This window comes from Entelurus aequoreus, linkage group LG26 (assembly GCF_033978785.1).
Source record: "Entelurus aequoreus isolate RoL-2023_Sb linkage group LG26, RoL_Eaeq_v1.1, whole genome shotgun sequence".
NCBI lineage: Eukaryota > Metazoa > Chordata > Actinopteri > Syngnathiformes > Syngnathidae > Entelurus > Entelurus aequoreus.
This window is the reverse complement of record NC_084756.1, coordinates 4,346,007-4,372,775: the sequence shown is the minus strand read 5'-3', so window position 1 is coordinate 4,372,775 and position 26,769 is coordinate 4,346,007. Positions and strand designations below refer to the sequence as shown.

The window sequence follows — 26,769 nt, the reverse complement described above, 5'->3', positions numbered from 1 at the left end:
ATTATGTTAGATCCACTATGGACTGGACTTGCACACTATTATGTTCGATCCACTATGGACTGGACTCTCACTATTATGTTCGATCCACTATGGACTGGACTCTCACACTATTATGTTAGATCCACTATGGACTGGACTCTCACTATTATGTTAGATCCACTAGATTCAGTTCTTATGTGTTTTGTACATGTTAAGAATGGACAAATAAAGCGCTCTATGGACTGGACTCCCACCATTATGTTAGATCCACTATTGACTGGACTCTCACACTATTATGTTAGATCCACTATGGACTGGACTCCCACACTATTATGTTAGATCCACTATGGACTGGACTCCCACCATTATGTTAGATCCACTATGGACTGGACTCTCACACTATTATGCTAGATCCACTATGGACTGGACTCTCACACTATTATGTTCGATCCACTATGGACTGGACTCTCACTATTATGTTCGATCCACTATGGACTGGACTCTCACACTATTATGTTAGCTCCACTATGGACTGGACTCTTACTATTATGTTAGATCCACTATGGACTGGACTCTCATACATTTATTTTAGATCCAGTATGGACTGGACTTTCACACTATTATGTTAGATCCACTATGGACTGGACTCTCACACTATTGTTAGATCCACTATGGACTGGACTCTCACACTATTATGTTAGATCCACTATGGACTGGACTCTCACACTATTGTTAGATCCACTATGGACTGGACTCTCACACTATTATGTTAGATCCACTATGGACTGGACTCTCACACTATTGTTAGATCCACTATGGACTGGACTCTCACACTATTATGTTAGATCCACTATGGACTGGACTTGCACACTATTATGTTCGATCCACTATGGACTGGACTCTCACTATTATGTTCGATCCACTATGGACTGGACTCTCACACTATTATGTTAGATCCACTATGGACTGGACTCTCACTATTATGTTAGATCCACTAGATTCAGTTATTATGTGTCTTGTATATGTTAAGAATGGACAAATAAAGCGCTCTATGGACTGGACTCCCACTATTATGTTAGATCCACTATTGACTGGACTCCCACTATTATGTTAGATCCACTATTGACTGGACTCTCACACTATTATGTTAGATCCACTATGGACTGGACTCCCACTATTATGTTAGATCCACTATTGACTGGACTCTCACACTATTATGTTAGATCCACTATGGACTGGACTCCCACACTATTATGCTAGATCCACTGGACGTCCATTGCACCAGTCCATGATCATCTGACCAGAGGTCCTACCTGCTACTCTCAGCACGCTCTGAGATGTGTGCGTGATGGGCGAGGTCACTCCCACCGGAGGGTTCCGGCTCTTCTTGAAGCTCCCCGGTGCGCCCAAACTCTGGGGCTTCCTCGGGTCCCCCCTGGCCCCCAGGTCCTCACTCAGGCTAGGAGGCTTCTTCCTCCACTTGCTGGCCGCTTCCATCTTGAGACCGCCCGCGTCCGAGGGCCCGCAGGCGTCCGGCTTGTGGCCCGTTTTGCCGTCCTCGCTGTACCAGGAGAGTCCGCTCTCCACCAGGGAGCGCTTCTCGGCGTCGGTGCGGAGCTGCAAGGAGGGGAAGAACCAGGACAAGGTTCTGTCATCTCAGCTGCATTCCGGAACCGTGAAGATAAGACTGTAAGATCCCAACAAAACTGGCTAGCATTAGCTCACAGCTAGAGATATACAGAACTAACCCTAACCCTAACCCTAACCCTAACCCTAAACCTAACCCTAACCCTAAACCTAACTCTGACCCTAAAAAATGATTTTCAAGGTAAAACAAATATTTTCAAGGTGAAAAATTATTTTCAAGGTAAATGTTGACTTACAAGGCAAAAACAGATTTTCAAGGTAAAAACTAAATTTCAAGGTAAAAACTAAATTTCAAGGTAAAAACTGATTTTCAAGGTTAAAGATAATTTTCAAGGCAAAAAATGATTTTCAAGGTAAAAATTTATTTTCAAGGTTAAAGTTGATTTTCAAGGCAAAAACGGATTTTCAAGGTAAAACCCGATTTTCAAGGTAAAAAATGATTTTCAAGGTAAAAAATGATTTTCAAGGTAAAAGTTGATTTTCAAGGCAAAAAACGATTTTCAAGGTAAAAACTAAATTTCAAGGCAAAAAATGATTTTCAAGGTAAAAAAAATTATTTTCAAGGTAAAAAATGATTTTCAAGGTAAAAACTAAATTTCAAGGCAAAAAATGATTTTCAAGGTAAAAACTAAATTTCAAGGCAAAAAATGATTTTCAAGGTAAAAAGTGATTTTCAAGGTAACAACTGATTTTCAAGGTTAAAGTTGATTTTCAAGGCAAAAACCGACTTTCAAGTAAAAAATGATTTTCAAGGTAAAAACCGATTTTCAAGGTAAAAAATGATTTTCAAGGTAATAAATGATTTTCAAGGTAAAAAATGATTTTCAAGGTAAAAAATTATTTTCAAGGTAAAAACTAAATTTCAAGGTAAAAAGTGATTTTCAAGGTTAAAGTTGATTTTCAAGGCAAAAACTGACTTTCAAGTAAAAAATGATTTTCAAGGTAAAAACTGATTTTCAAGGTAAAAACTGATTTTCAAGGTAAAAGTTGATTTTCAAGGTAAAAGTTGATTTAGGGTTAGGGTTAGCGTTAACCCTAACCCTAAAAAAATATTTTCAAGGTAAAAAAAAATATATTTACAAGGTAAAAAATGATTTTCAAGGTAAAAGTTGACTTTCAAGGCAAAAACAGATTTTCAAGGTAAAAAATGATTTTCAAGGTAAAAGTTGATTTTCAAGGCAAAAACCGATTTTCAAGGTAAAAGTTGACTTTCAAGGCACAAACAGATTTTCAAGGTAAAAGTTGACTTTCAAGGCACAAACAGATTTTCCAATACAGAGGGGCCCGGGACCCGCTCACATATTAACACTAAATTAGAATTTGTATTTTTAATCATTTTGAATCATAATCAATAATTATATCCAACCTATTCACAGTTCGTCAAAGATTATTACCAAGGCTTAGGTCAGGCTGATTACAAAAATAATACTCATCAATTACACTGCAAAAGAAGGACTCATAAAAACTTATGCAGTGCTAAAATAAATTAAATGTTTCCTAAATGAACTCAATGCAATTAAAACTTTAGTCATAATTTTTGCACTTAAGAAAATTCTCTACGACTTTAGCTCCGGACTTCTTCTGATTGTTAGATGTTGTCATTACTGCCACAAGTGGCGGAAAAGTGTATTACAGCTGAGTAACATCCGGACTAAGAAACACATATCTTTAGACGGCCCTCTAGGGGGCGCTTGGGGCCCCGACAATGGGCCCTATGGTTAAGGAAAACTGGTGTAGTGGACTTAACGAGCCAATCACTGCTGAAGCAGAACGAGTCGAACGCCAGCCAAGAATGTTCGAATAAGATCTAAATGGTGTACATTTATCCATGAAAATATTGAGAAACTGCTGATGGAGATACCGTAAAAGTCCACTTTCTAAAGGGAATGCTGTATATTATAATAAACACTACTTCATAGTACTAATGTAGTTGTTTGTATTACATCTTATTGGATTGTTTATGTGCAATATTTATTCTCTAAAAGTTTGTTTTTCTTTCTTTTTCTGATGTTTTAGGCGGCCAATCACTGATTAAATTGATTTTAATTCATTTCAAGGGCAGACGTTGACGTAAAAGCTCCGCCACAGAACCAATTAAGTTCGTAAGACGAGGTACTACTGTGTGGCAGAGATGGGACTTTTGAGAACGAGTTGAGCCTTTTTGAATGGCTCTTTGAATTGAACGATGAGATTTGATTCGCAGCAGTAATTTATTCGTTTGAGAGTCGTTTTTTATGCATAATTTGAATCAAAAGCCGCTTGATTGGTTTTATTTGTTGAAGCAGTAATGACATCACCGTAAAGAGTTAACTCAGGGCAGGAGTTAAAGACCCGAATATACTGAAGATGAAGAACGGGGCCATGGCGCCATCTTGTGGAATGTTCATGAAAACAAACTCCAAATGTGATGAGCAATATTTCAAAATAATTCTCACCAATGTTGTAATTTATATATTTACATTTTTGGACCAGACTTTTAGCTCGTTAGTGCCACCAGTGATTGTTCCATCCATGAAAATAGTAATAATAAATGCCTGCCCCCTCCTGTTGCAAGTCTTGTGGGTTCTTTGGCAAAAAGACAACACAAGTGAAGAAATCGTGGGGCCGGATGGAGACCAGACTGAAAAGAGGACTTTGTGGACTCACCATCACTGAGGAGTTGCGTCTGGACCCTAGGGGCGTGTTGGGGAGGGAGCCCAGGGACGAGCTGGCGTTGAACTCCTCCGAGCTGAGGTTGTCTGAACCGTCACTGAGACCACTGCTGATGGAGCTGCTTTCATCCCAGCTGGAGGACACATACCAAGTCATCGGATTAATTAGGTTGATTAGTTAATGTCAGTAGTTAACGACCAATGTGGTGATCAAACATCAAGAGTTAACGACCAATGTGGTGATCAAACATCACTAGTTAATGACCAATGTGGTGATCAAACATCATTAGTTAATGACCAATGTGGTGATCAAACATCAGTAGTTACCAACCAATGTGGTGATCAAAAATCATTAGTTAATGACCAATGTGGTGATCAAACATCATTAGTTAACGACCAATGTGGTGATCAAACATCATTAGTTACCGACCAATGTGGTGATCAAAAATCATTAGTTACCGACCAATGTGATGATCAAACATCATTAGTTAACGAACAATGTGGTGATCAAACATCATTAGTTACCGACCAATGTGGTGATCAAACATCATTAGTTAACAACCAATGTGGTGATCAAACATTGTTAGTTAACGACCAATGTGGTGATCAAACATCACTAGTTGATGACCAATGTGGTGATCAAACATCATTAGTTAACGACCAATGTGGTGATCAAACATCATTAGTTAACGACCAATGTGGTGATCAAACATCACTACTTAATGACCAATGTGGTGATCAAACATCATTAGTTAACGACCAATGTGGTGATCAAACATCACTAGTTAAGGACCAATGTGGTGATCAAACATCATTAGTTAATGACCAAGGTGGTGATCAAACATCATTAGTTAATGACCAATGTGGTGATCAAACATCATTAGTTAATGACCAATGTGGTGATCAAACATCATTAGTTACCGACCAATGTGGTGATCAAACATCATTAGTTAATGACCAATGTGGTGATCAAACATCATTAGTTAATGACCAATGTGGTAATTAAACATCATTAGTTAATGACCAATGTGGTAATCAAACATCATTAGTTACCGACCAATGTGGTGATCAAAAATAATTAGTTACCGACTAATGTGATGATAAAACATCATTAGTTAACAACCAATGTGGTGATCAAACATCATTTGTTACCGACCAATGTGGTGATCAAACATCACTAGTTAACAACCAATGTGGTGATCAAACATAGTTAGTTAACGACCAATGTGGTGATCAAACATCACTAGTTAATGACCAATGTGGTGATCAAACATCACTAGTTAATGACCAATGTGGCAATCAAACAGCACTAGTTAACGACCAATGCGGTGATCAATATCACTTGTTAATTAACAATGTGGTGAGAAAACATCACTAGTTAACGACCAATGTGGCGATCAAACATCACTAGTTAATGACCAATGTGGTGATCAAACATCATTAGTTAACGACCAATGTGGTGATCAAACATCACTGGTTAATGACCAATGTGGCGATCAAACATCACTAGTTAACGACCAATGTGGTGATCAAACATCACTAGTTAATGACCAATGTGGTGATCAAACATCACTAGTTAATGACCAATTTGGTGATCAAACATAATTAGTTAATGACCAATGTGGTGATCAAACATCACTAGTTAATGACCAATGTGGGGATCGAACATCATTAGTTAATGACCAATGTGGTGATCAAACATCACTAGTTAAGGACCAATGTGGTGATCAAACATCACTAGTTAATGACCAATGTGGTGATCAAACATCATTAGTTAATGACCAATGTGGTGATCAATCATCATTAGTTAATGACCAATGTGGTGATCAAACATCACTAGTTAATGACCGATGTGGTGATCAAACATCATTGGTTAATGACCTATGTGGCGATCAAACATCACTAGTTAACGACCAATGCGGTGATCAATATCACTAGTTAATGACCAATGTGGTGATCAAACATCATTAGTTAACGACCAATGTGGTGATCAAACATCACTAGTTAATGACCAATGTGGCGATCAAACATCACTGGTTAACGACCAATGTGGTGATCAAACATCACTAGTTAATGACCAATGTGGTGATCAAACATCACTAGTTAATGACCAATGTGGTGATCAAACATCATTAGTTAATGACCAATGTGGTGATCAAACATCACTAGTTAATGACCAATGTGGTGATCGAACATCATTAGTTAACGACCAATGTGGTGATGAAACATCACTAGTTAAGGACCAATGTGGTGATCGAACATCATTAGTTAATGACCAATGTGGTGATCAAACATCACTAGTTAATGACCAATGTGGTGATCAAACTTTATTAATTAACGACCAATGTGGTGATCAAACATCACTAGTTAATGACCAATGTGGTGATCAAACATCATTAGTTAACGACCAATGTGGTGATCAAACATCATTAGTTAATGACCAATGTGGTCATCAATCATCACTATTTAATGACCAATGTTGTGATCAAACATCACTAGTTAATGACCAATGTGGTGATCAAACATCACTAGTTAATGACCAATGTGGTGATCAAACATCACTTGTTAATGACCAATGTGGTGATCAAACATCATTAGTTAACCACCAATGTGGTGATCAAACATCATTAGTTAACGACCAATGTGGTGATCAAACATCACTAGTTAATGACCAATGTGGTGTTCAAACATCATTAGTTAATGACCAATGTGGTGTTCAAACATCATTAGTTAATGACCAATGTGGTGATCAAACATCATTAGTTAATGACCAATGTGGTGATCAAACATCATTAGTTAATGACCAATGTGGTGATCAAACATCATTAGTTAACAACCAATGTGGTGATCAAACATCACTAGTTAATGACCAATGTGGTGATCAAACATAATTAGTTAATGACCAATGTGGCGATCAAACATCACTAGTTAATGACCAATGTGGTGATCAATATAACTAGTTAATGAACAATGTGGTGATCAAACATCACTAGTTAACGACCAATGTGGCGATCAAACATCACTAGTTAATGACCAATGTGGTGATCAAACATCACTAGTTAATGAACAATGTGGTGATCAAAAATCACTAGTTAACGACCAATGTGGCGATGAAACATTACTAATTAATGACCAATGTGGTGATCAAACATCACTAGTTAATGACCAATGTGGTGATCAAACATCATTAGTTAACGACATATGTGGTGATCAAACATCACTAGTTAAGGACCAATGTGGTGATCAAACATCACTAGTTAACGACCAATGTGGTGATCAAACATCATTAGTTAATGACCAATGTGGTGATCAAACATCACTAGTTAATGACCAATGTGGTGATCAAACATCATTAGTTAATGACCAATGTGGTGATCAAACATAATTAGTTAATGACCAATGTGGTGATGAAAGATCATTAGTTAACGACCAATGTGGAGATCAAACATCATTAGTTAATGACCAATGTGGTGATCAAACATCATTAGTTAATGACCAATGTGGTGATCAAACATCATTAGTTAACGACCAATTTGGTGATCAAACATCACTAGTTTATGACCAATGTGGTGATCAAACATCATTAGTTAATGACCAATGTGGTGATCAAACATCACTAGTTAATGACCAATGTGGTGATCAAACATCATTAGTTAATGACCAATGTGGTGATCAAACATAATTAGTTAATGACCAATGTGGTGATGAAAGATCATTAGTTAACGACCAATGTGGTGATCAAACATCATTAGTTAATGACCAATGTGGTGATCAAACATCATTAGTTAATGACCAATGTGGTGATCAAACATCATTAGTTAACGACCAATTTGGTGATCAAACATCACTAGTTTATGACCAATGTGGTGATCAAACATCATTAGTTAACGACCATTGTGGTGATCAAACATCACTAGTTAAGGACCAATGTGGTGATCAAACATCATTAGTTATTGACCAATGTGGTGATCAGACATCACTAGTTAATGACCAATGTGGCGATCAAACATCACTAGTTAATGAACAATGTGGTGATCAAACATCACTAGTTAATGAACAATGTGGTGATCAATTATCACTAGTTAATGACCAATGTGGTGATCAAACATCACTAGTTAATGACCAATGTGGTGATCAAACATCACTAGTTAATGACCAATGTGGTGATCAAACATCACTAGTTAATGACCAATGTGGTGATCAAACATCATTAGTTAATGACCAATGTGGTGATCAAACATCATTAATTAATGACCAATTTGGTGATCAAACATCACTAGTTAATGACCAATGTGGTGATCAAACATCACTAGTTAATGACCAATGTGGTGATCAAACATCATTAGTTATTGACCAATGTGGCGATCAAACATCACTAGTTAATGAACAATGTGGTGATCAAACATCACTAGTTAATGAACAATGTGGTGATCAATTATCACTAGTTAATGAACAATGTGGTGATCAAACATCACTAGTTAATGACCAATGTGGTGATCAAACATCACTAGTTAATGACCAATGTGGTGATCAAACATCATTAGTTAATGACCAATTTGGTGATCAAACATCACTAGTTAATGACCAATGTGGTGATCAAACATCATTAGTTAATGACCAATGTGGCGATCCAACATCACTAGTTAATGAACAATGTGGTGATCAATTATCATTAGTTAATGAACAATGTGGTGATCAAACATCACTAGTTAATGACCAATGTGGTGATCAAACATCACTAGTTAATGACCAATGTGGTGATCAAACATCATTAGTTAATGACCAATGTGGAGATCAAACATCACTAGTTAATGACCAATGTGGTGATCAAACGTCATTCATTAACGACCAATGTGGTGATCAAACATCACTAGTTAATGACCAATGTGGTGATCAAACATCACTAGTTAATGACCAATGTGGTGATCAAACATCATTAGTTAATGACCAATTTGGTGATCAAACATCACTAGTTAATGACCAATGTGGTGATCAAACATCACTAGTTAATGACCAATGTGGTGATCAAACATCATTAGTTAATGACCAATTTGGTGATCAAACATTACTAGTTAATGACCAATGTGGTGATCAAACATCATTAGTTAATGACCAATGTGGCGATCAAACATCACTAGTTAATGAACAATGTGGTGATCAAACATCACTAGTTAATGAACAATGTGGTGATCAATTATCACTAGTTAATGAACAATGTGGTGATCAAACATCACTAGTTAATGACCAATGTGGTGATCAAACATCACTAGTTAATGAACAATGTGGTGATCAAACATCACTAGTTAATGAACAATGTGGTGATCAATTATCACTAGTTAATGAACAATGTGGTGATCAAACATCACTAGTTAATGACCAATGTGGTGATCAAACATCACTAGTTAATGACCAATGTGGTGATCAAACATCATTAGTTAATGACCAATGTGGAGATCAAACATCACTAGTTAATGACCAATGTGGTGATCAAACGTCATTAATTAACGACCAATGTGGTGATCAAACATCACTAGTTAATGACCAATGTGGTGATCAAACATCATTAGTTAATGACCAATGTGGAGATCAAACATCACTAGTTAATGACCAATGTGGTGATCAAACGTCATTAATTAACGACCAATGTGGTGATCAAACATCACTAGTTAATGACCAATGTGGTGATCAAACATCACTAGTTAATGACCAATGTGGTGATCAAACATCATTAGTTAATGACCAATGTGGTGATCAAACATCATTAGTTAATGACCAATGTGGTGATCAAACATCATTAGTCAATGACCAATGTGGTGATCAAACATCATTAGTTAATGACCAATGTGGTGATCAAACATCACTAGTTAATGACCAATGTGGCAATCAAACATCACTAGTTAATGACCAATGTGGTGATCAAACGTCATTAATTAACGACCATTGTGGTGATCAAACATCACTAGTTAGTGACCAATGTAGTGATCAAACGTCATTAATTAACGACCAATGTGGTGATCAAACATCATTAGTTACTTACCAATTTGGTGATCAAACATCATTAGTTAATGACCAATGTGGTGATCAAACATCATTAGTTATTGACCAATGTGGTGATCAAACATCATTAGTTACCGACCAATGTGGTAAACAAACATCATTAGTTAATGACCAATGTGGTGATCTAACGTCATTAATTAACGACCAATGTGGTGATCAAACATCATTAGTTACCGACCAATGTGGTGAGCAAACATCATTAGTTAACGACCAATTTTGTGATCAAACATCACTAATTAAAGACCAATGTGGTGATCAAACATCATTAGTTAACGACCAATGTTGTGATCAAACATCACTAGTTAATGACCAATGTGGTGATCAAACGTCATTAACTAACGACCAATGTGGTGAACAAACATCATTAGTTACCGACCAATGTGGTGATCAAACATCATTAGTTAATGACCAATGTGGTGATCAAACATCATTAGTTAATGACCAATGTGGTGATCAAACATCATTAGTTAATGACCAATGTGGTGATCAAACATCATTAGTTACCGACCAATGTGGTAATCAAACATCATTAGTTAATGACCTATGTGGTGATCAAACATCATTAGTTAATGACCAATGTGGTGATCAAACATCACTAGTTAATGACCAATGTGGTGATCAAACATCATTAGTTAATGACCAATGTGGTGATCAAACATCATTAATTAATGACCAATTTGGTGATCAAACATCACTAGTTAATGACCAATGTGGTGATCAAACATCACTAGTTAATGACCAATGTGGTGATCAAACATCATTAGTTATTGACCAATGTGGCGATCAAACATCACTAGTTAATGAACAATGTGGTGATCAAACATCACTAGTTAATGAACAATGTGGTGATCAATTATCACTAGTTAATGAACAATGTGGTGATCAAACATCACTAGTTAATGACCAATGTGGTGATCAAACATCACTAGTTAATGACCAATGTGGTGATCAAACATCATTAGTTAATGACCAATTTGGTGATCAAACATCACTAGTTAATGACCAATGTGGTGATCAAACATCATTAGTTAATGACCAATGTGGCGATCCAACATCACTAGTTAATGAACAATGTGGTGATCAATTATCATTAGTTAATGAACAATGTGGTGATCAAACATCACTAGTTAATGACCAATGTGGTGATCAAACATCACTAGTTAATGACCAATGTGGTGATCAAACATCACTAGTTAATGACCAATGTGGTGATCAAACGTCATTCATTAACGACCAATGTGGTGATCAAACATCACTAGTTAATGACCAATGTGGTGATCAAACATCACTAGTTAATGACCAATGTGGTGATCAAACATCATTAGTTAATGACCAATTTGGTGATCAAACATCACTAGTTAATGACCAATGTGGTGATCAAACATCACTAGTTAATGACCAATGTGGTGATCAAACATCATTAGTTAATGACCAATTTGGTGATCAAACATTACTAGTTAATGACCAATGTGGTGATCAAACATCATTAGTTAATGACCAATGTGGCGATCAAACATCACTAGTTAATGAACAATGTGGTGATCAAACATCACTAGTTAATGAACAATGTGGTGATCAATTATCACTAGTTAATGAACAATGTGGTGATCAAACATCACTAGTTAATGACCAATGTGGTGATCAAACATCACTAGTTAATGAACAATGTGGTGATCAAACATCACTAGTTAATGAACAAAGTGGTGATCAATTATCACTAGTTAATGAACAATGTGGTGATCAAACATCACTAGTTAATGACCAATGTGGTGATCAAACATCACTAGTTAATGACCAATGTGGTGATCAAACATCATTAGTTAATGACCAATGTGGAGATCAAACATCACTAGTTAATGACCAATGTGGTGATCAAACGTCATTAATTAACGACCAATGTGGTGATCAAACATCACTAGTTAATGACCAATGTGGTGATCAAACATCATTAGTTAATGACCAATGTGGAGATCAAACATCACTAGTTAATGACCAATGTGGTGATCAAACGTCATTAATTAACGACCAATGTGGTGATCAAACATCACTAGTTAATGACCAATGTGGTGATCAAACATCACTAGTTAATGACCAATGTGGTGATCAAACATCATTAGTTAATGACCAATGTGGTGATCAAACATCATTAGTTAATGACCAATGTGGTGATCAAACATCATTAGTCAATGACCAATGTGGTGATCAAACATCATTAGTTAATGACCAATGTGGTGATCAAACATCACTAGTTAATGACCAATGTGGCAATCAAACATCACTAGTTAATGACCAATGTGGTGATCAAACGTCATTAATTAACGACCATTGTGGTGATCAAACATCACTAGTTAGTGACCAATGTAGTGATCAAACGTCATTAATTAACGACCAATGTGGTGATCAAACATCATTAGTTACTTACCAATTTGGTGATCAAACATCATTAGTTAATGACCAATGTGGTGATCAAACATCATTAGTTATTGACCAATGTGGTGATCAAACATCATTAGTTACCGACCAATGTGGTAAACAAACATCATTAGTTAATGACCAATGTGGTGATCTAACGTCATTAATTAACGACCAATGTGGTGATCAAACATCATTAGTTACCGACCAATGTGGTGAGCAAACATCATTAGTTAACGACCAATTTTGTGATCAAACATCACTAATTAAAGACCAATGTGGTGATCAAACATCATTAGTTAACGACCAATGTTGTGATCAAACATCACTAGTTAATGACCAATGTGGTGATCAAACGTCATTAACTAACGACCAATGTGGTGAACAAACATCATTAGTTACCGACCAATGTGGTGATCAAACATCATTAGTTAATGACCAATGTGGTGATCAAACATCATTAGTTAATGACCAATGTGGTGATCAAACATCATTAGTTAATGACCAATGTGGTGATCAAACATCATTAGTTACCGACCAATGTGGTAATCAAACATCATTAGTTAATGACCTATGTGGTGATCAAACATCATTAGTTAATGACCAATGTGGTGATCAAACATCATTATTTAATGACCAATGTGGCGATCAAACATAATTAGTTAATGACCAATGTGGTGATCAAACATAATTAGTTAATGACCAATGTGGTGATCAAACATCATTATTTAGTGACCAATGTGGTGATCAAACATCACTAGTTAATGACCAATGTGGTGATCAAACATCATTAGTTAATGAACAATGTTGCGATCAAACATCATTAGTTAATGACCAATGTTGCGATCACACATCACTAGTTAATGACCAATGTGGTGATCAAACATCACTAGTTAATGACCAATGTGGTGATCAAACATCATTAAATAACGACCAATGTGGTGATCAAACATCATTAGTTACCGACCAATGTGGTGATCAAACATCACTAGTTAATGACCAATGTGGTGATCAAACATCACTAGTTAATGACCAATGTGGTCATTGGTCCCACGCACTATTCCACGCCTGCCATGACGGAAAAAAAAGCAGCGCCCCTAATGGCTGGCAGTTTCATGCCTGTCCTTCCTGTTGCAAGTCTTGTGGGTTCTTTGTCAGTATGTGTATATGTGCTTATAAGCTATCAAGTTATTTTCTCGGCCTCGGTCTGAGTGCGCCCTGCTTGGTCTGAGATTGACTTTTTTTTTCACTCATCCCCCCGTCCACCGTTCTATGGGCCGCCGTAAGTGGAGACCCGTCAGTGTTCCTGTTCTTTCTCCCTGTTCAACGTTCGGCTAATCTTGAACGGGTTTGTGCTAGAAATGACATTTTATGACAACAAGGAGCTTCTTCTTCTTCAAGTTGTGGGGTCGCAGTCAGGTGTTGCCGGCCTTAGCATCTTCATTCATGCTTGAACGATGCACACGCCTGCTAGGTGGCAGGTACAGTTCTGTAATTGGTGAACAGGCTGACCAGGTTTTATGACACCTTCAGTCGCCCTTGGGTTGACTGGAGGCAACATAAAATTCTGAAGTAAAACTTGCTTGTCAACAACTAGGTTCAGATGAATAGGTAAACATGTCGGATTCAACCTAAATGCTGGTTTTTAGAATCCGGAGAAAATGCAGGCATAGATTCCACCCCGCTAACCACGGTGCCGACCCAGTTTCTGTTACTTCCAAAGGACAACACATGTTCACGTCTTGAACTTTATATCTGTCTTTTTCTGTTTGTTTTCATGGCCAAACATCAAACTTGGAGGACTGGATGAGCAGTTAGAGAATCTTGGCCTAGGATGAGACCGGTCTAGTAGAAGGCTGGATGAGTTACAGAGCTGGCCGCACTTCACAGTGAAAGAATAGAAACAGAATTGGTACTCTCTGGATTGAACAAGCAGGGACTTGGTGGGAACAAATATGGTTTTCATTGATGTTAAAACCTGGGACTGACCTTAGTCCAAACATGTGTACCCTGCTCTTATCAGCATGCAGATCCAGTCCATCATGACCACGGTCTGCAGAGCTCCTTATACGCTTCAGTGACGGTGAACATCTCGTCTCCCCAGTAAGTCAACGTCTAACCGGACTACTAGAACTCCAAGAAGGCGACACACTGACCTCGCCAGACTTCTCTGGTTACTGGACTGGAAAAATAAATGGAGCTTCCCTCGCAGCTTCAGACGGAGAAGTCCAACCCCCTGACACTTTTTTACCCGCAAGACGGCTAATGAGTTACGATGCTGGATTGTTTATACAGTTTTTATGCTGGCTCTAGGAAGACGAGTCATGCTGATGGATGTGAAGTTTGGGTACATTTGAAACCCGTCGCTGGAACTCGTGCCTAGTCAGCATTAAGGAAACTTACGACATCACATATTACAGAAGTGAACCAGTAATAATATTTATGTGTTCTCCACGGGCGCTGCTGTGTTGCTTCATTGTTCTAATGTCAGAAATGTGAGGCACCAGATGTATTGGACTCACACTTTGTGGGGTTCAACATGTAACAGAAGGTAACAGACAACTAAGAAGAAAGTAAACAGGCAGAGTTCTTCTTGCTGACCTATCATTTGGTCTGCTTTCACGGGACAGCTGGCTCTGGAATAGTTTGAATGTTGGAATAGTTTGAATGTTGGAATTATTTGAATGTTGGAATAGTTTCAATGTTGGAAAAGTTTGAATGTTGTAATAGTTTGAATGTTGTAATAGTTTGAATGTTGGCATAGTTTGAATGTAAGAATAGTTTGAATGTTGGAATAGTTTGAATGTTGGAATAGTTTGAATGTTGGAATAGTTTGAATGTCGGAATAGTTTTAATATAAGAATAGTTTGAATGTTGGAATAGTTTGAATGTAAGAATAGTTTCAATGTTGGAATAGTTTGAATGTTGGAATATTTTGAATGTTGGAATAGTTTGAATGTAAGAATAGTTTGAATGTTGGAATAGTTTGAATGTTGGAATAGTTTGAATATAAGAATAGTTTGAATGTTGGAATAGTTTGAATGTTGGAATAGTTTGAATGTTGGAATAGTTTGAATGTATGAATAGTTTGAATGTTGGAATAGTTTGAATGTTGAATTAGTTTGAATGTAAGAATAGTTTGAATGTTGGAATAGTTTGAATGTTGGAATAGTTTGAATGTAAGAATAGTTTGAATGTTGGAATAATTTGAATGTAAGAATTGTTTGAATGTTGGAATAGTTTGGATGTTGGAATAGTTTGAATGTAAGAATAGTTTGAATGTTGGAATAGTTTAAGTGTAAGAATAGTTTGAATGTTGGAATAGTTGGAATGTTGGAATAGTTTGAATGTTGGAATAGTTCGAATGTAAGAATAGTTTGAATGTTGGAATAGTTTGAATGTTGGAATAGTTTGAATGTTGGAATAGTTGGAATGTTGGAATAGTTCGAATGTAAGAATAGTTTGAATGTTGGAATAGTTTGAATGTTGGAATAGTTTGAATGTACGAATAGTTTGAAAGTTGGAATAGTTTGAATGTTGAATAGTTTGAATGTTGGAATAGTTTGAATGCTGGAATAGTTTGAATGTAAGAATAGTTTGAATTTTGGAATAGTTTGAATGTTGGAATAGTTTAAATGTTGGAATAGTTTGAAAGTAAGAATAGTTTGAATGTTGGAATAGTTTGAATGTTGGAATAGTTTGAATGTAAGAATAGTTTGAATGTTGGAATAGTTTGAATGTTGGATTAGTTTGAATGTAAGAATAGTTTGAATGTTGGAATAGTTTGAATGTTGGAATAGTTTGAATGTAAGAATAGTTTGAATGTTGGAATAATTTGAATGTAAGAATTGTTTGAATGTTGGAATAGTTTGGATGTTGGAATAGTTTGAATGTAAGAATAGTTTGAATGTTGGAATAGTTTAAGTGTAAGAATAGTTTGAATGTTGGAATAGTTGGAATGTTGGAATAGTTTGAATGTTGGAATAGTTCGAATGTAAGAATAGTTTGAATGTTGGAATAGTTTGAATGTTGGAATAGTTTGAATGTTGGAATAGTTGGAATGTTGGAATAGTTCGAATGTAAGAATAGTTTGAATGTTGGAATAGTTTGAATGTTGGAATAGTTTGAATGTACGAATAGTTTGGAAGTTGGAATAGTTTGAATGTTGAATAGTTTGAATGTTGGAATAGTTTGAATGTTGGAATAGTTTGAATGTAAGAATAGTTTGAATTTTGGAATAGTTTGAATGTTGGAATAGTTTAAATGTTGGAATTGTTTGAATGTAAGAATAGTTTGAATGTTGGAATAGTTTGAATGTTGGAATAGTTTGAATGTTGGAATAATTTGAATGTTGGAATAGTTTGAATGTTGGAATAGTTTGAATGTTGAAATAGTTTGAATGTTGGAATAGTTTGAATGTTGGAATAGTTGGAATGTTGGAATAGTTTGAATGTTGGAATAGTTAGAATGTTGAAATAGTTTGAATGTTGGAATAGTTTGAATGTAAGAATAGTTTGAATGTTTGAATAGTTTGAATGTTGGAATAGTTTGAATGTTAGAATAGTTTGAATGTAAGAATAGTTTGAATGTTGGAATAGTTTGAATGTTGGAATAGTTTGAATGTTGGAATAATTTGAATGTTGGAATAGTTTGAATGTTGGAATAGTTTGAATGTTGGAATAGTTTGAATGTTGAAATAGTTTGAATGTTGGAATAGTTTGAATGTAATAATAGTTTGAATGTTGGATTAGTTTGAATTTTGGAATAGTTTGAATGTTGAAATAGTTTGAATGTTGGAATAGTTTGAATGTAAGAATAGTTTGAATGTTGGAATAGTTTGAATGTTGGAATAGTTTGAATGTTGGAATAGTTTGAATGTTGGAATAGTTTGAATGTTGAAATAGTTTGAATGTTGGAATAGTTTGAATGTAAGAATAGTTTGAATGTTTGAATAGTTTGAATGTTGGAATAGTTTGAATGTTGGAATAGTTTGAATGTAAGAATAGTTTGAATGTTGGAATAGTTTGAATGTTGGAATAGTTTGAATGTAAGAATAGTTTGAATGTTGGAATAGTTTGAATGTTGGAATAGTTTGAATGTAAGAACAGTTTGAATGATGGAATAGTTTGAATGTTGGAATAGTTTAAATGTAAGAATAGTTTGAATGTTGGAATAGTTTAAGTGTAAGAATAGTTTGAATGTTGGAATAGTTGGAATGTTGGAATAGTTTGAATGTTGGAATAGTTTGAATGTAAGAATAGTTTGAATGTTGGAATAGTTTGAATGTTGGAATAGTTTGAATGTTGGAATAGTTTGAATGTACGAATAGTTTGAAAGTTGGAATAGTTTGAATGTTGGAATAGTTTGAATGTTGGAATAGTTTGAATGTTGGAATAGTTTGAATGTAAGAATAGTTAGAATTTTGGAATAGTTTGAATGTTGGAATAGTTTAAATGTTGGAATAGTTTGAATGTTGGAATACTTTGAATGTTGGAGTAGTTTGAATGTTGGAATAGTTTGAATGTTGGAATAATTTGAATGTTGGAATAGTTTGAATGTTGGAATAGTTTGAATGTTGAAACAGTTTGAATGTTGGAATAGTTTGAATGTAAGAATAGTTTGAATGTTGGAATAGTTTGAATGTTGAAATAGTTTGAATGTTGGAATAGTTTGAATGTAAGAATTGTTTGAATAGTTTGAATGTTGGAATAGTTTGAATGTAAGAATAGTTAGAATTTTGGAATAGTTTGAATGTTGGAATAGTTTGAATGTTGGAATAGTTTGAATGTTGGAATAGTTTAAATGTTGAAATAGTTTGAATGTTGGAATAGTTTGAATGTAAGAATAGTTTGAATAGTTTGAATGTTGGAATAGTTTGAATGTTGGAATAGTTTGAATGTAAGAATAGTTTAAATGTTGGAATAGTTTGAATGTTGGAATAGTTTGAATGTTGGAATAATTTGAATGTTGGAATAGTTTGAATGTTGGAATAGTTTGAATGTTGGAATAGTTTGAATGTTGAAATAGTTTGAATGTTGGAATAGTTTGAATGTAATAATAGTTTGAATGTTGGAATAGTTTGAATGTTGGAATAGTTTGAATGTTGAAATAGTTTGAATGTTGGAATAGTTTGAATGTAAGAATAGTTTGGATGTTGGAATAGTTTGAATGTTGGAATACTTTGAATGTTGGAATAGTTTGAATGTTGGAATAGTTTGAATGTTGGAATAATTTGAATGTTGGAATAGTTTGAATGTTGGAATAGTTTGAATGTTGAAATAGTTTGAATGTTGGAATAGTTTGAATGTAAGAATAGTTTGAATGTTGGAATAGTTTGAATGTTGAAATAGTTTGAATGTTGGAATAGTTTGAATGTAAGAATTGTTTGAATAGTTTGAATGTTGGAATAGTTTGAATGTAAGAATAGTTAGAATTTTGGAATAGTTTGAATGTTGGAATAGTTTGAATGTTGGAATAGTTTGAATGTTGGAATAGTTTAAATGTTGAAATAGTTTGAATGTTGGAATAGTTTGAATGTAAGAATAGTTTGAATAGTTTGAATGTTGGAATAGTTTGAATGTTGGAATAGTTTGAATGTAAGAATAGTTTAAATGTTGGAATAGTTTGAATGTTGGAATAGTTTGAATGTTGGAATAATTTGAATGTTGGAATAGTTTGAATGTTGGAATAGTTTGAATGTTGGAATAGTTTGAATGTTGAAATAGTTTGAATGTTGGAATAGTTTGAATGTAATAATAGTTTGAATGTTGGAATAGTTTGAATGTTGGAATAGTTTGAATGTTGAAATAGTTTGAATGTTGGAATAGTTTGAATGTAAGAATAGTTTGGATGTTGGAATAGTTTGAATGTTGGAATAGTTTGAATGTTGAAATAGTTGGAATGTTGGAATAGTTTGAATGTAAGAATAATTTGAATGTTTGAATAGTTTGAATGTTGAAATAGTTTGAATGTTGGAATAGTTTGAATGTAAGAATAGTTTGAATGTTTGAATAGTTTGAATGTTGGAATACTTTGAATGTTGGAATAGTTTGAATGTTGGAATAGTTTGAATGTTGGAATAGTTTGAATAGGTTGAAAAATGAAATCTGGGAATGTTTCTATAATTGTTGAAGTAGAACACACAATTACTGAACAGGATCATTTACCGGATTTTTCCTGCTAAAGTTCAAGTTAAAGTTAAAGTACCAATGATTGTCACACACACACTAGGTGTGGTAAAATTTGTCCTCTTTATTTGACCCATCCCCTTGTTCACCCCCTGGGAGGTGAGGAGAGCAGTGAGCAGCAGCGGTGGCCGCGCCCGGGAATCATTTTTGGTGATTTAACCCCCAATTCCAAGCCTTGATGCTGAGTGCCAAGCAGGGAGGTAATGGGTCCCATTTTTTATAGTCTTTGGTATGACTTTTGCCACTAACATCTACAGTTTTTACAGCAAAAATCTGGAAAATGAGCTGATTTTTTTTTTACTGTAAAAAAACAACAAAAAACAGTAAAATCCACAGTGGGTTTTATGGTAAAATTCCCTCGACTGAGCTGCCAACATGGCTCTGAGACGTCATTTACAGTAATGAACTGTAAAATGTACAGTTGTTGCTTTTACTGTCAAAAGCTGTGGATCTCAGCTCAAAGAATGTTACTGTAAAAATGTTACTGTAAAAATGTTACTGTAAAAAAAAAGCAGTTTTCTGATACCAATAAGAAAGTAAAACATGTAAACTTGACAGTCAAATTTTTTACAGTAATATGCTGTAAAAACCACACCAAATTTTACGGTAAAATTATGATTTTTTAAAAGTTGTTCTTACATTGTAAGTAAAACCATCTATGAATCACATGCACAAGTAATGACATCGTTCATGTGCCCCCCATGCTGCTCTGTGATTGGCTGCTGAGTGATGATGTCAGAAAAGTCACATGACTTTGTCCCCACTCACAAAACGTTCAAATAGTTGCCGGAATATTCTTTATCTCACTCCTTTTCTCACCTTCCTTCCCTCTCCTTCTACCCTGATCCACACCCACGGTAACACACACTTGTCACAGTAACACACACTTGTCACAGTAACACACACTTGTCACAGTAACACACACTAGTCACAGTAACACACGGCAGCCCATCAGTGTGGCCGTGGTTGCCATGGCAACACACCCAGAGCCATGCTGCATGAAGAAAGATGCTGCAGTCTGCTTGACGTGTACTTCATGCTGCCATGATGTCACTGTGTCATCACTTGTACACTAGACCACCATGTCATGTGATGTCATGTGATGTCATGGATGTCAGTATATATGTCATGTAGTAACATTCATAATAACATGTAATATATACATGATGTAAGTATATATGTCATGTAGTAACATTCATAATAACATGTAATATATACATGATGTAAGTATATATGTCATGTAGTAACATTCATAATAACATGTAATATATACATGATGTAAGTATATATGTCATGTAGTAACATTCATAATAACATGTAATATATACATGATGTAAGTATATATGTCATGTAGTAACATTCATAATAACATGTAATATATACATGATGTAAGTATATATGTCATGTAGTAACATTCATAATAACATGTAATATATACATGATGTAAGTATATATGTCATGTAGTAACATTCATAATAATAATAATAATAATAATGGATTAGATGTATATAGTACGCAGATATGAGTACAAGTACAAGCTCATCACGTAGGAACGTGTGAGAGCAGGACTTCTGATGATTTTGTAGCTTGTTGCCATGGTTACACAGGAGGAGCCTGATCTATTTTCAAGAGCAGCTTGCTCTCAATGAGAGTGAGAGTGTGCACGTACAGTAAGTAATGAGAGTAATGAGAGTGTGCACGTACAGTAAGTAATGAGAGTGAGAGTGTGCACGTACAGTAAGTAATGAGAGTGAGAGTGTGCATGTACAGTAAGTAATGACAGTGAGAGAGTGCATGTACAGTAAGTAATGAGAGTGAGAGTGAGCATGTACAGTAAGTAATGAGAGTGAGAGTGTGCACGTACAGTAAGTAATGAGAGTGAGAGTGAGCATGTACAGTAAGTAATGAGAGTGAGAGTGTGCACGTACAGTAAGTAATGAGAGTGAGAGTGTGCACGTACAGTAAGTAATGAGAGTGAGAGTGAGCATGTACAGTAAGTAATGAGAGTGAGAGTGTGCACATACAGTAAGTAATGAGAGTGACAGTGTGCACGTAAAGTAAGTAATGAGAGTGAGAGTGAGCATGTACAGTAAGGAATGAGAGTGAGAGTGTGCACGTACAGTAAGTAATGAGAGTGACAGTGTGCACGTACAGTAAGTAATGAGAGTGAGAGTGAGCATGTACAGTAAGTAATGAGAGTGAGAGTGAGCACGTACAGTAAGTAATGAGAGTGACAGTGTGCACGTACAGTAAGTAATGAGAGTGAGAGTGTGCACATACAGTAAGAAATGAGAGTAATGAGAGTGTGCACGTACAGTAAGTAATGAGAGTGAGACAGTGTGCACGTACAGTAAGTAATGAGAGTAATGAGAGTGAGAGAGTGTGCATGTACAGTAAGTAATGAGAGTGAGAGTGTGCACGTACAGTAAGTAATGAGAGTGAGAGTGTGCACGTACAGTAAGTAATGAGAGTGAGAGTGTGCACATACAGTAAGTAATGAGAGTTATGAGAGTGCACGTACAGTAAGTAATGAGAGTGAGAGTGTGCACATACAGTAAGTAATGAGAGTAATGAGAGTGTGCACGTACAGTAAGTAATGAGAGTGAGAGTGTGCACGTACAGTAAGTAATGAGAGTGAGAGTGTGCACATACAGTAAGTAATGAGAGTTATGAGAGTGCATGTACAGTAAGTAATGACAGTGAGAGTGTGCATGTACAGTAAGTAATGAGAGTGAGAGAGTGCACGTACAGTAAGTAATGAGAGTGAGAGTGTGCACGTACAGTAAGTAATGACAGTGAGAGTGTGCACGTACAGTAAGTAATGAGAGTGAGAGTGTGCACGTACAGTAAGTAATGAGAGTGACAGTGTGCACGTAAAGTAAGTAATGAGAGTGAGCATGTACAGTAAGTAATGAGAGTGAGAGAGTGCACATACAGTAAGTAATGAGAGTGAGAGTGTGCACGTACAGTAAGTAATGAGAGTAAGAGAGTGTGCACGTACAGTAAGTAATGAGAGTGAGAGTGTGCACGTACAGTAAGTAATGAGAGTGAGAGTGAGCACGTACAGTAAGTAATGAGAGTGAGAGAGTGCAAGTACAGTAAGTAATGAGAGTAATGAGAGTGTGCACGTACAGTAAGTAATGAGAGTGAGAGAGTGTGCACGTACAGTAAGTAATGAGAGTGAGAGAGTGCACGTACAGTAAGTAATGAGAGTGAGAGTGAGCACGTACAGTAAGTAATGAGAGTGAGAGAGTGTGCACGTACAGTAAGTAATGAGAGTGAGAGTGAGCACGTACAGTAAGTAATGAGAGTGAGAGAGTGTGCACGTACAGTAAGTAATGAGAGTGAGAGTGTGCACGTACAGTAAGTAATGAGAGTAATGAGAGTGTGCACGTACAGTAAGTAATGAGAGTGAGAGAGTGTGCACGTACAGTAAGTAATGAGAGTGAGAGTGTGCACGTACAGTAAGTAATGAGAGTGAGAGAGTGCACGTACAGTAAGTAATGAGAGTGAGAGTGAGCACGTACAGTAAGTAATGAGAGTGAGAGAGTGTGCACGTACAGTAAGTAATGAGAGTGAGAGTGAGCACGTACAGTAAGTAATGAGAGTGAGAGAGTGTGCACGTACAGTAAGTAATGAGAGTGAGAGTGTGCACGTACATTAAGTAATGAGAGTGAGAGAGTGTGCACGTACAGTAAGTAATGAGAGTGAGAGTGTGCACGTACAGTAAGTAATGAGAGTGACAGTGTGCACGTACAGTAAGTAATGAGAGTGAGAGTGTGCATGTACAGTAAGTAATGAGAGTGAGAGTGTGCACGTACAGTAAGTAATGAGAGTGAGAGTGTGCACGTACAGTAAGTAATGAGAGTGAGAGAGTGCACGTACAGTAAGTAATGAGAGTGAGAGTGTGCACGTACAGTAAGTAATGAGAGTGAGAGTGTGCACGTAGAGTAAGTAATGAGAGTAAAAGAGTGCACGTACAGTAAGTAATGAGAATGAGAGTGAGCACGTACAGTAAGTAATGAGAGTGAGAGAGTGCATGTACAGTAAGTAATGAGAGTGAGAGTGTGCACGTACAGTAAGTAATGAGAGGGAGAGTGAGCATGTACAGTAAGTAATGAGAGTGAGAGTGTGCACGTACAGTAAGTAATAAGAGTGAGAGTGAGCACGTACAGTAAGTAATGAGAGTGAGAGTGTGCACATACAGTAAGTAATGAGAGTGAGAGAGTGCATGTACAGTAAGTAATGAGAGTGAGAGTGAGCACACACAGTAAGTAATGAGAGTGAGAGTGTGCGAGTACAGTAAGTAATGAGAGTGAGAGAGTGCACGTACAGTAAGTAGTGAGAGTGAGCACGTACAGTAAGTAATGAGAGTGAGAGTGTGCACATACAGTAAGTAATGAGAGTGAGAGTGTGCACATACAGTAAGTAATGAGAGTGAGAGTGTGCACGTACAGTAAGTAATGAGAGTGAGAGAGTGCACTTACAGTAAGTAATGAGAGTGAGAGTGAGCACGTACAGTAAGTAATGAGAGTGAGAGAGTGCACATACAGTAAGTAATGAGAGTGAGAGAGTGCACGTACAGTAAGTAATGAGAGTGAGAGAGTGCACGTACAGTAAGAACATCAACCTAGCCCAGTTTCCAAAAAAGCTTTCCTCCAAAGGCACAAAGCCGATTAGCTGCTTGACAAAATGTATTCACGAGGTGATATTATTAACCTTTGACATGAAAATATTTTTAAGCCTTGACATGAAAATATTTTTAAGCCTTGACATGAAGATGTTTGAGTAAAGGAAGCAGCTGCAAAGTCAAGAGATGAGCAAAGTGTGTTTGCAGGCTATTCTTACCCATGTTGAGGTTGGCTGTCCTTGGCAGTTTTAGGAGCCGGGATATTTTCCCTCAGTGTGGCAAAAAGTGGTGCTTCTAAGAGCACCAACCTCTCAGCACTTTGCATCAGTCCATCTTAGATGAACTCGGGCCCAGTTTCTGGGTGTTGTTGATAAATGGCTTTGGCTTTGCATAGTAGAGTTTTAACTTGCACTTACAGATGTAGCGACCAACTGCAGTTACTGACAGTGGTTTTCTGAAGTGTTCCTGAGCCCATGTGGTGATATCCCTTACACACTGATGTCGCTTTTTAATGCAGTAGCACCTGAGGGATCCAAGGTGCGTAATATCATGGCTTACGTGCAGTGATTTCTCCAGATTCTCTGAACCTCTTGATGATATTACGGAGCGTAGATGGTGAAATCCTTAAACTCCTTGCAATAGCTGCTTGAGAAATGTTGTTCTTAAACAATTTGCTCAGGCATTTGTTGACAAAGTGGTAACATTCATAATAACATGTAATATATACATGATGTAAGTATATATGTCATGTAGTAACATTCATAATAACATGTAATATATACATGATGTAAGTATATATGTCATGTAGTAACATTCATAATAACATGTAATATATACATGATGTAAGTATATATGTCATGTAGTAACATTCATAATAACATGTAATATATACATGATGTAAGTATATATGTCATGTAGTAACATTCATAATAACATGTAATATATACATGATGTAAGTATATATGTCATGTAGTAACATTCATAATAACATGTAATATATACATGATGTAAGTATATATGTCATGTAGTAACATTCATATTAACATGTAATATATACATGATGTAAGTATATATGTCATGTAGTAACATTCATAATAACATGTAATTGTCATTTCTGTGATTATGTTTTGTTTTAGTCATGTTCGGTTTTGGTTTTGGACTTTGTGTGCACTTTTATTTGTCACCATAGCAACCATTAGTTTCACCTGGTTCACATCGTCATGTCACGCACCTGTTCACGTTTAGAGTCACGCACCTGTTTTCACTGATCATGTCACTATATAAGTTTTTATGTTTCTGTTGTTCGTCCTGGCAACATCACATTCACACTCCTGCCACTCTGTTCACCCTCATGATCCATGCTGCTCTTTTTTATGCCCCTCTTCTCATGTCAAGTAAGTTTTGTTATTGTTCATAGTTTTTTGCCTTTGTGCTATAGTGTTTTATTTTCATAGCCACGTTTTGTATTTCCGCCTTTGTGCGCGCTTTTTGTTAATCCCCTTTTGAGTTAAAATATTAAACATGTCCTCACCTGCACGCCACGTATGGTCCAATTCATTTGCACCACTGGAGAACCAACCACGCCACAGACCGAGTCATGACAGTAATATATACATGATGTAAGTATATATGTCATGTAGTAACATTCATAATAACATGTAATATATACATGATGTAAGTATATATGTCATGTAGTAACATTCATAATAACATGCAATATATACATGATGTAAGTATATATGTCATGTAGTAACATTCATAATAACATGTAATATATACATGATGTAAGTATATATGTAATGTAATAACATGTATAATAACATGTAATATATACATGATGTAAGTATATATGTCATGTAATAACATGTATAATAACATGTAATATATACATGATGTAAGTATATATGTCATGTAATAACATGTATAATAACATGTAATATATACATGATGTAAGTATATATGTCATGTAATAACATTTATAATAACATGTAATATATACATGATGTAAGTATATATGTCATGTAGTAACATTCATAATAACATGTAATATATACATGATGTAAGTATATATGTCATGTAGTAACATTCATAATAACATGTAATATATACATGATGTAAGTATATATGTAATGTAATAACATGTATAATAACATGTAATATATACATGATGTAAGTATATATGTCATGTAATAACATGTATAATAAC

The 26,769-nt window shown here is 35.8% G+C and overlaps 1 protein-coding gene across 1 annotated transcript in view; it reads right to left on the bottom strand.

Moving 5' to 3' along the window:
- The window catches only part of nav1b (neuron navigator 1b), a 151,251-nt gene that overhangs the window by 96,572 nt on the left and 27,910 nt on the right, over nucleotides 1-26,769 (bottom strand). The window contains exons 4-5 of the mRNA XM_062038065.1: nucleotides 4,273-4,411; nucleotides 1,293-1,596 (exon numbers count right to left, since the gene is read on the bottom strand). Coding sequence (XP_061894049.1) covers nucleotides 1,293-1,596; nucleotides 4,273-4,411 — 443 coding nt within the window. The remainder of the gene's footprint in view (nucleotides 1-1,292; nucleotides 1,597-4,272; nucleotides 4,412-26,769) is intronic.